This window comes from Lotus japonicus, chromosome 5, assembly GCF_012489685.1.
Source record: "Lotus japonicus ecotype B-129 chromosome 5, LjGifu_v1.2".
Classification (NCBI taxonomy): Eukaryota; Viridiplantae; Streptophyta; class Magnoliopsida; order Fabales; family Fabaceae; genus Lotus; species Lotus japonicus.
The window spans coordinates 17,983,268-17,994,241 of NC_080045.1; the positions used below are offsets into that span (position 1 = coordinate 17,983,268).

The 10,974-nt window shown below is 36.5% G+C and overlaps 1 protein-coding gene across 1 annotated transcript; it reads left to right on the plus strand.

Annotated features, from left to right (window-relative positions):
* Positions 1–7,272: 7,272 nt before the first annotated feature.
* Positions 7,273–8,801, plus strand: LOC130721535 (casparian strip membrane protein 5). Its single transcript, XM_057572335.1, has 3 exons — positions 7,273–7,617; positions 7,702–7,825; positions 8,357–8,801. Exons 1-3 carry the CDS (start codon positions 7,367–7,369, stop codon positions 8,573–8,575), a joined length of 594 nt encoding a protein of 197 aa, XP_057428318.1. The 5' UTR covers positions 7,273–7,366; the 3' UTR covers positions 8,576–8,801.
* Positions 8,802–10,974: the final 2,173 nt, after the last annotated feature.

Consider the following 10,974-nt stretch of genomic DNA (forward strand, 5'->3'; position numbering starts at 1 on the left):
TTCACTTAAATTTAATAAAATCCGGCTTGACAAGTTACAAACAATAGTCTACGAGAATTTTTGGATTATTGGATGGGATTCCAAAGAAACCTTCCGCTATAGAATAAATAAGAAAGATATATAAAGTCTCTTTCGACTTGAGTTTGCTTGAGTCTTAATCATTCTTGAGGAAGATTTTTACGCTAGAAGGATTGTTTACCTCATCACCTATTTTTTCCTAGTCCATCTTGATATTAGTCAGAAGTAGCACAAGAAAGGGAGGTTTGAATTGGGCCATCCAAATTCTTGGATTTCCAAACTATTAAGAGCTTTGTTGCTTGAGGTGATATCGTTTGGTGAAGCGAATGAGTGAGAGCAAAGAAGGAATCAATACCATTATTTTTATCATGGTTCTCCCTCAGAATGATAGGGCTACGTCCATTCCTTGGCTATACCAAGATTTCACTATTCCAGTATCAAGGACTTCTCCATACAAGTATTATTGTCCATGCCTCTTCAGGCATTGTTGAGTATTCTTTCACCCCCTACATCTCCAGGCAAACCAAGTATTCTTTTGCCACTTTCTCTTCAAGCATTGTCAAGTATTCTTTTTCCAATGCCTCTTCAGGCATTAACAAGTATTCTTAAGACTCCTCCTTACAAGTATTGGTAGGAATTCTCCTCACAAAGTATATAGGACTTCTCCTTAAACAATCTTTCACAAAATCATTTACTTCTACAAATTTCTCTTCTTCTAAGAGTGATGGTAGATACAATTCAGTCCTTGAATCATGAAGTATTTGAGAATGAGGTTTGAATCTAAGACTATACTTTATGTTCTTTTGCATGAGAAATTTAGATGAAGTATTTAACTCTTAGGAAAATCCTCTCTTCATGTTGAAGAAGACGGTGATGAAGATCTTTTTTGAACAGTGAACCAACAGCTTTTCTCTCATGAGCACTAAAGCTGCTGCTGCTGCAAGTCTTCATATCTTCCCTTTATACTTTGGAATCTTTTGCAAGAGAAAGATGGTCGTTGGAGTGTGTTCTTCACAAAGATTCTTGCCATTGGATCAAACAATGCTTTTGTGAACTTGATGTCAGTTGCATTAAATGCGTGACAATGTTAGAGACCTTTTGCCCAAAGGATCTGGTCTGTCAGCTAGTAGGTAGCATCGGTCTGAGCTTCTATTCGTGGTGTCAAGATATGACAATTTGATAATGACACCAATGTACTTTCACTATGTGCATTGTACTTTATCAGAACATGTGACCTTGTCTTTCAATACTTCTTCTAGAAGCTATATATTAGACTGACTGAATCTATCCCTTAGATATTTTCTCATCAGTCCACTGGAGGCCTATTGAAGACTATGATATCAACATCATGTAGAAAACCTGGTTCTTCAACATGCAAGCATACATTCAATTCCTTTTAACAGTGAAAGAACAATTCTACCGAAAACAAAACTGAGAGAACTAAAAAGCGCAAACAAATATAGGCAAACTTACTCCTCTCACTTTAATTAAAAAATAAAATCAAACACCCTAAACATAAGGGCCCAAAATAGGATTCAACATCGACACTAAAGACTCCATTACTGATTAAAACAAAATTTGGAAGGGAATAAAACCTACATAATAGATGACGGGGAAGAAAGATAAACATGGATGACAAACCAGAAGGGAGGCATTCGCAACTATGGATTGATTTGGAGAAGAGTGATTAGGTGGTTGCGGCGGCTTTGTGCTGTGAAAATAAGGACGGAGAAGGTGAAGTGATGTGGTCATGGTTGATAGGGTTTGAAAAGAGAAGGAAGGTGGTGGTGAGGTTTAGGGATTTGAGACGATTACTGTGAAGGTGGGCATCGCGTGTTAGGAGGTGGTGGATTTGATTTGGGATTAGGGATTTAGTGTTTGGAGGGAGTAAAAGCCAAACGCGAAAATTTTCGCAATTTTTCATTTTTAAAACTTAGCGGCGGTTGAAACTGCCAGTAACTAAAACTGAGCCGACGCTATATGACATGCTGTAATCCAAGTCTCTCCCCTTTCTTTTTTTTTTTTTGAATGAAACGTCTTCTTGCATTGTCTTGCACTTTGGACATCAGACGATGAGGGATGTGAGTTATGAGTGTTGTTTCCTGAAATATAATTTGCATGAAAATTTTAACCATTAAATTTATAATCTTGAAAATTGTTATCATTCAAAATATGATGAACGATGTATTTAACATTTGAACTTAACATATCTTAGGTTAGGTCTAACTCAATTAATTATGTAAGTGAACGCCCATAGATGCTGATTTTGTAGCCACAGTCGTGCTCCTTAAACGGCATGGTCGTGCCTTTCTACGCAGTAGAGAGCCTGGGATAAACCTAATTATTTATATTTACAGAGAGCTTGGGCAAAAAAAAAAGGGCAGAGAGTTATGCTATAGACTGACTATAAGCAAAATCACAAATAAGGCTACTACAAAGCTCAAGAGAAGAAGAAGGAGAAGGAGAAAGAGGCGTAAAATTTGAAGGGGAGAGAGAGAGAGAGTAACTGCGTTCAACTTGAACATCGCACTGGGTTGTGGTTTGACATATGCAGATAAGATATTTGAAGAGATAAGGTTGTCTTGGGACTGAGTAGGGTTTATTGTGAGAGAATGATCAGTATAGTTAGAACTCCTCGTGTGACCCTCATTCTCTATGCTTCCTTCCCTCGCCTCTTCTTAATTCGGTCTTAAGAGCTGGAGACATGAAACACTAATGATAGTGTTTGAGAGAGGAAACATAAAACACTGATGAAGACGTGAAGAAGAAGGTAGAGCGAGATCATAGACTACAAGACCTTTACGGTTCTTGATCTTGAAGGGGCCGCATAATTGTATAATTGTTTGTTGAGCTTTAATGAGGAACGACGTGCCACTAAGTATTGCCGGTAAGGGCGGAGACTAGAGATCACCCATTCTCCAGGTGAAGAGCTAATGTCTTTGCATTTCTAGTCATTTTATAGCTTTATGATTTGTTGAGCCCAAACCAGGTTGTGGTTAAAGGAGGCTAAAATTTGTGTATGACGTTGCACGAGCTTGACCAAAGGGACAATATTTGGTGTACTCCCTACCATATAAGCTAACATGGAGGAAGGAGAATGACCATAAAGAGCCTAGAAAAAGACATTCTGATGGTAGAATACAAAGTAGAGTTGTACCGAAACTCAACCATGTGTAAGAACTTGTACAACGTCTTGGGTGGTCACTGGAGAAACACCACAAATAGGTTTCCAAGAGGCGGTTCACAGCCTCAATATGACTGTTAGTTTCGGCTGATAGGCGAAGCTTGGTGCCTTGAACCACGAAGAGTGACTTGTAAAAACCTTATCTTTCTTAGAAACTATGGAGTGGGGTAGCCCATGCAGACGACAATTCTTAAATGAAAGTAGAATGCCAAAGTAGAGGCAGGGAAGGACAATGACCATCCAAAAGAGTGAGAAAATTTTGTGCAGCGATCTACCACAACCTAAATGACAGAATGACCAAACGACAATCCATTCTTAGATTCTCCCAAATCTGGAGTTGACAAGGTAAGAGTTGCAATAAATTTAATTTTATTGTTGGTGAATATTTTTTATATTGACATTGAGGACACACTGATTGTTGAACTTTTTTGTGTCATGGTACATGTCTGTCCACTTAATGAAGGAAGCCAACCTAGCCAGTTTGGGTAACAAACTAGAATGTAATGAGGATGGTGAAGGTTGGTATTAGAAGGGACTACAAATGTCAGGAAAATTGATAGCTTCTAATCCTTGAGCTTAGATTTAATAAGCTTATTGATTTCTATGGATTAGGAAACATAGTAAGAGCTAAAAACCATATAACTACCTATCGGTCTCAACGCTTAATCCAAAAAGAAAAAAATTGAGCAAAGTAGCAGGCGATAAACCCACTACCTGATTTAAACTACGTACACTCAAAACAGGTTTGATGCCTTGGTTGATGTTGGCCTCGGTTTTAAGAAAGTATGTTGATGGTTCTTGTAAATAGAAGGTCCAAATCAGAGAGAAATATCGGCTCTGGTGAACTCATCCCAAGCGGTGATAAAAAAATTGTAATGCATCCGCTTAAACTAGCTTAGAGCTTCACCTTCGCATAAATTGAAATTAGGTCTAAACATGTCTTGATAGTCATCTGATAAAAATAAAAAAACTGCTCAACATGGAAAAGCCAATCCAGGGGGTTCAAACCCTCAAATGAATTTAACTGTAGTCTAGGGTTTCAGGGTTAGGATAAGTATTGGATGTAAATGATTGTGGGAGCAAGGAGATGGGCAAAGTGCAAAGTTGAGGAATGGGGGTGGGTGAGATAGAATGGTGTAGGTTGAATTGATGGAATAGTTACCTTGTCTGTAAGGACATAAGTGATAGCTTTATGACTCTACCGAAGTTGATCTTGATTCATGCCAGTAAGGGCTTCTACAATGAAAACCAGCGCTGATTTGGATCCTTTTTATAGGCAAATATTAGTTGTTAGTAATGTTAGTAAATTAGTTCCTTCACTAGGGTTTGAACTCTGGCCGTTTCACCCTTCATTCCCCCAACCCTTATGTCCCGTAACTCTTACCACTTGAGCTAATTCTCGGGGACCAGCCGATCTTGACCTTGCGAGGAGGCATAGTGAAGTGATGAAAGCTCCATAGAGTAAAAATATCTATCAAGGAATAGCACAACCAAATGCAAATAGAGAGGAAAACCTAAATATACTAAAGAAAAGAAATGTTTTGTTAATTTTCGTTGCAAAATTCAAAACAATATACAGTTAGACTTTCGCAGCTATAAATGATAGTCATACATGTGTCACTATCTAAGACAAAGGGACTATTCTAGAACATTTAAAATTGGAAAACAACTAATTAATTTATGAAATAAATCTAATTTTTGAAAATTTAAATGAATTTCACCATCCAACTATGCCTTTAGTTGTGTACTTTTTTGGGTCTTTATGAAGATGGGCCAACTAGCCCAATTTTCTTTTATTATTTTATTGGAAGGTAGAATTTTTGGAATTACTTTTTTTTTTCGAAAGTAAAAGTAATATTTATTAATAGATAAAAATCTTAAAACATGGTCCTTATCTAAGCTTCCTCGGTTTTAATGAATTAGGGTCTGTTTGTTAGCTATTTTCAAAACAGTTTTCAATTTTTAAAAACTGAAAATTTGTTTGGTAAGACCTGTTTTTAAAAACAGTTTTTGAAAACAGTTCCCATTTTCAGTTTTTAAAACTAAAAAACCAAAACAGCTAAAAGATGTTTTCAGTTTCAGTTTTTAGTTTTTAGTTATCAGTTTTCTAAATGTTGGAAAACATGTCATTCAAACTGTTTTCTTCTTCTGAAAACTGTTTTTAAAAATTGTTTCTGAAAACTGTTTTAAAAACTGAAAATAAAAACTGCAATCAAACAGGCCCTTAAGTGGGTGAGAAGGAAGATTCAGAGGCACACATCAGAGAAGGGAGAAAGAAATCAGCGAGAGATGGGGCAGGAAGGTGACGGCGGCCGGAGCAGGTGGTGGTGGTGGTGTACCATGGTGATGATGGAAGGAGATGCTGATGATGGAAGGAGAAGGAGAAAGACGGAAAAAATTGAGGAAAGGGATATTTTTATAATTCAAATGCATAACTGAAACTGGACCATGGTGGTCCAGATTGAAAAAATCCCACCGTAGGCGCAGCCCTCACAAGGGAGAATTTTGTTCCCTTGACCCTTATTTTATTCAATATGTTTCTCTTTTCTAAGAAAAAAAAAATCTAGAGACAACCCGCTTAAGAAAGTTCATAATACATTTGCTAAAATCAAAAGTGAAAACCCGCCAAATCAATGATAGCTAGTAAAATTAATTAGTCCATGACTTACTTCACCTAAAACAAATCCACCACCAAAAATTCTTGAAATACGTCAACTATCTTTCTTATAACCTTCTACCCAAACTCCCAAAGTACGAAAAGTTTTACAATATTAAATATCCAACATAAGATTCATTCGTTATCACCGTTCTCTAGCTCATGTGATAAAAGCTCAAGGATACTTTTTTAGGCGCACGGTTGAAATCCAATCAACCATACTCTTCCCTGGACAAAAAAGAATTTGTTATATTTTTGGTCTTTAAGCAACACGTTATACACCTTCCCTCAGGTGGGCCTGGTGGCTGACCCAAGTTACCGTGTGCCTCCCCCCCGACTTAGTTTGGGCTGAGCCTACCATGGCCACTTCCATGAGAATATATAATCTGGGGACTTAGGTCCAACCATCTGCTTAACCATAACGGTTCGCCACCCTCAAGACTTAGAGCTAAAGGTTTAGAAAAAAAAGTCAGTTTCTTGCTTTAGTGAGTAGTTGGTCAGATCAATCATCCTACAAAATTTATTTACTAAGCAATAAATGCTACTCAACGGTAAATACCGTAAAAAGATTATCTATTCGTAAAGGAATCTTAGACAAGAGGTGACAAATTCCAATATTGTTTTATGGATTAGGAAGCTATAGCTAGTTGGTTTGCTTACTGTCACGTACGGATTAGACTTTCTTAACATTTGAATTAATGGGTTAGTGTGGTTACGTGGTTTTGTTGACTCATTAGTTGAAGACACACAACTTTAACTAAAGTAGTAACAATGAATTAGCTAGTTTCGTTTCTTGCATTAAGATAAGCAACATTGATTGACTTCATGCAAATTTGATTTAACAAATCCTCCTATATCCCCCATCAACCAAATAATTTGTGATGTTTCTCGATTGATAACTCAAGTAGTATAAACTGAATGACACATGATACAAGTGCAAGAATCAATCACTGCAAAGGATAAAAACTTTCTTAAAAAAAATTGACCGATAAAAAATGTCCAAACAATGATAACCATATTATTTCTTAACGCTAAATAACAATAAAAGGAAATTAAAACTACTGAGGTGAGGTGTTGTAGTTATTCATAATCTTGTTTCTTAACCGTGAGATTAAGCGTTCAAATCTTGCGTAATTACAAGAATGAAAAACATTTGCATCCACGGTTAGAGATCTTGTCACTATTGAAGCGGATGGATATGTAGAGCTAGGGAAAAAAATGGAAATTAAAAGTATATGCTCCTCTCACGTCTGGCACTACTTACTTTGCTATCAAAAGGTGATATCAATTATAATCAAGTGGAAAAAGGTTTCTTAACAACTTCACTTAACAAGTGACAACTATTAACTGTACCATTGATATCCCTTAACTCATCCGAAGCACTCAATCTGTCTCAATATAAGTTTCAATCATCAAGAAACATTTGCATTGTCCAGTTTCATCAATTCATATAGTCTTCTAGTACATACTTAGAATACAAGCCTCTTCTCTCATTTTCAAAGCCAAATATGTCAACTACTATTGATATGCCTGGGTCAAGCAAAGCTGCTAAAGCTGGAAAACCTGTTTTAGTTACAACACCGTCAAGGCCAGGAGGATGGAAGAAAGGGGTAGCCATAATGGACTTCATACTGAGGTTAGGTGCCATAGCTGCTGCTCTGGGTGCCGCCGCCACCATGGGATTAAGTGATCAAACTCTCCCTTTCTTCACTCAGTTCTTTCAGTTTGAAGCTAGCTACGATAGCTTTACTACCTTTCAGTATGTGACCTTCAAAATATTAATCATGGAAGTTCTATTTAGTGAAATGAGAAAAACTAATGCTAATTAATAATCAAAATGCAGGTTTTTTGTTATTACAATGGCATTGGTGGCTGGATACCTGGTCCTATCCCTTCCTTTGTCTATAGTAGCTATTGTGCGCCCTCATGCAGCTGGACCAAGGCTTTTCCTCATCATCCTAGACACTGTAAGCTCTCCAACCTTTAATTTTGTCAGTAACCAATATGAATCTTATAAGATATAGGTCAAGCTTCTACTAGCGTGTCAGCTTCTATCTTTCTTCAAAATCAATTATGGCACCAAGAAGTTACTATCAAAACTTATCTCCTTTCCAAACATACACATTATTTAACAAATGAAACACTTCTATGACAAAATAATGATACATAAGGTTTTTGTACTAAATCCTTTCCCCTCATTTGGTCTCTCGTTCTATGTCCTTACAATTAAATTGTGTAATGTAATTTAAAAGCCGTTCATGTAAGGTAATAATTGTCGTACTCATATCTACATGACACAATTTGATTGTTGGGACACACAAGGGAACACTAAATGAGGATTTAAGATCTCCCTCCAAGGTTTTTAAATTCTGTGCAAAATTTTGACCGCAATTTAAAACCATGAATGACAAAAGATGTTACTAGATTTTTTGGCTGTACACAACTCTATAATATATGTTGGCATTGTTTATCTGTTGATTTTGTGTGTTCAATTTTAGGTGTTTCTTACTCTAGCCACTGCTAGTGGTGCTTCAGCTGCTTCAATAGTTTACTTAGCACACAACGGCAATCAGGACACCAACTGGATAGCCATCTGCAACCAATTTGGTGACTTCTGCGCGCAGACCAGTGGAGCTGTCGTCTCATCGCTCGTTGCTGTCCTTGTCTTTGTATTGTTGATTGTCATGTCTGCTCTCGTTCTTGGGAAGAAGCATTGAAAATTCAGATGCAGGGGCTTGGCTAATTATGTGTGTTATTATTGTGAATGTAACTTAATCTGTTTCCTAAATCTCCTATGGTTGTGAAGGTTTCCTTGAACATGATGTGCCTATTTGAAATTAATGCAATGTTTCATTTGGTCAGATCATGGAATTTGCCTATTTTTATAACATATTTTATGTAATTTTGAAGTGCCCTTCTAATTTTTTCTTTCCAGTTCTTTTCTCAACTTCTCAGCCCTGTTTTTATTTGTTCCTCTTTATTATCCGGGAAACTTGTGAAAGAATTTGAATAAGGACCTAAAGATTAGTAGAAAAGAGAAAGATTTGATAAGAGATATTAACAGAAAGTGAAATCCAAAGATGAAAAATGTGTAACTGAATTCATTAACTTGAATAGAAGAGTACATCTCCTTATAGCTCTAAGCTATAACAGAAACTGGAACTTATAACTAACAGTGGAAAACTAAGCTAACTAACTTAATACATAACAGAACTGAAGTGCTCTAGTTGGCTAAGACTGAGACTAAACTAACTCAATTAGTTCTACATATCCCTCTCAAGTTGAAGATGGAAGAAAGATATTAACCACATTCAACTTGGAAACTAGACTATGAAATCTTCTTGGTAACAAAGCCATAGTGAACATGTCTTCTGTATAATGTTAGGAAGATAGTCAATCTTTAAATGCTTTGTCATCTTATCTAAGACAGCACTCACTGCGAAATGTAGAGCACTTTTGTTGGCACAATAAAGTAGTGCTTGTTTCATATCTGTAATTCCAATATCTTACAAGAGAAAATTCAACAACATGTGGGACTTGCTAAAGCCTTGTACTCTGCTAGAGGATTGAGAAAGAGTGTGTTGTTTCTTTGTCTCCAGCGAATTGGGGAAGAACCTAAGAATTAGCAGTAACCATTGATTAACCGTGGTGTATCTTTGGCTTTAAGAGCTTGCAGAAAACCTTCTAGTTCTTTGACAATCATAGAGTCAAGATCTTCGATTCTTCAATGTCACAGACCACATAATCAAACTTAGGAGTCCAAGAAATGAGAATCTTCTTTATCACACGAACATATTCTATGACCAGGCAAATTTATTGAACTTTGTGCTCCAATGTCTTCCTGTTATGCTTTCAGATTTTTGTTTTCTATTTCTCATATTTTTTTCACTCTATAGATATGATTTTCTAGTTCTGGGTTTCACTATTTCTCATTTGTGAAAATAATTCACCCCCCCCCCCCCCCAATCCACAACGAAATGTAAGAATGAGTGAATAAGTGCATGCTGTTTTAATAAGATTGACTAAGTGCACCTAGAGACCAAAAAGAAGCTGATGCTTACACTGATAATAAAATTCTAAAGTGTTGATAGAGGATGATTTACAAGTTTCTTTTTTGCCCTGCTATTTTCATGTTAATATCAATTATTGCTGTAATAACCAATAGTTGACGAGTTGTTCCAAAAGTTAATGGACTAGATAGTATGTGTGCCATGTAATCAGAATATTCAGACAGTTAGAGTACTTTGAAGAATACCAGCAGTGGGTGAATGTTCTTGTTGGAGCTGAGAGAATAATTCGGGACTCTGAGGAGGATATTAACTAAGCTGGGGACTGGTTCCTTGGTGTGTAATTAAGAAAATTTCATCTTATCTCATTGATATATTTTCTGTCATATACTATGTTAAGGCTTCAGTTTTGGTGTTAGCGATTTTAATCTGTTCCAAAGCAATGGTATTTTGCTCTTTGAAATTCGGAGAAATTTTGGGTACAAATGTACTTCAATCACAGAAATATCAAAGTGCTTGTGGAGCTGTATGAAGTAGAAGTGCAAAAATGAGAGATGAAAATTCTAAGAAAAGCTAGGCTTTGCCCTGCTCCTATGTTAAAAAGATGAACTCTTTAAATTTTTTTCTTTTTTTGCTAAGGTGTTTCCTTTTTGGTTCTGCTTATTTTGATATTTTCCATCGTCTAAACTCAATTACAATTGTTTCTTTTTGTGAATTTGATGTATTAGCAATGCCCTTCTTATTGAGGAGGTGACACAGATTAGAGAAGCAGGAGTAGCTTCTATGAAAAGAGCCATGCACAATAGAATCACACTACACCAAAAAATGGCTTTTACAGCGGTTTTTTTTTTTACCTTTTACAGCGGTTTTCAGCGGTCCAGAACCCCTGTAGATCTCGCCGCTGTAAAAGCCTTAACAGCGGTTCTAACCGCTGTAAAAGACTCATTATTTACAGCGGTTGATTTAATAAAACCGCTGTAAATACATACCTACAACAGCTGTTCTCTAAAATAACCGCTGTACTTGAGTCTTCTTTTACAGCGGTTTCAGGCGGTAACCGCTGTATTTGATAATATATTTTGGTTGAATTAATTACCACACCTGTTCAG

Bases quoted from the DNA above. Each gene is read 5' to 3' on its own strand.
- LOC130721535 (XM_057572335.1), top strand. From the start codon at position 7,367: ATGTCAACTACTATTGATATGCCTGGGTCAAGCAAAGCTGCTAAAGCT. The intron at 7,618-7,701 runs GTATGTGACCTT...ATCAAAATGCAG, and splicing joins GATAGCTTTACTACCTTTCA to GTTTTTTGTTATTACAATGG. The intron at 7,826-8,356 runs GTAAGCTCTCCA...GTTCAATTTTAG, and splicing joins TCCTCATCATCCTAGACACT to GTGTTTCTTACTCTAGCCAC.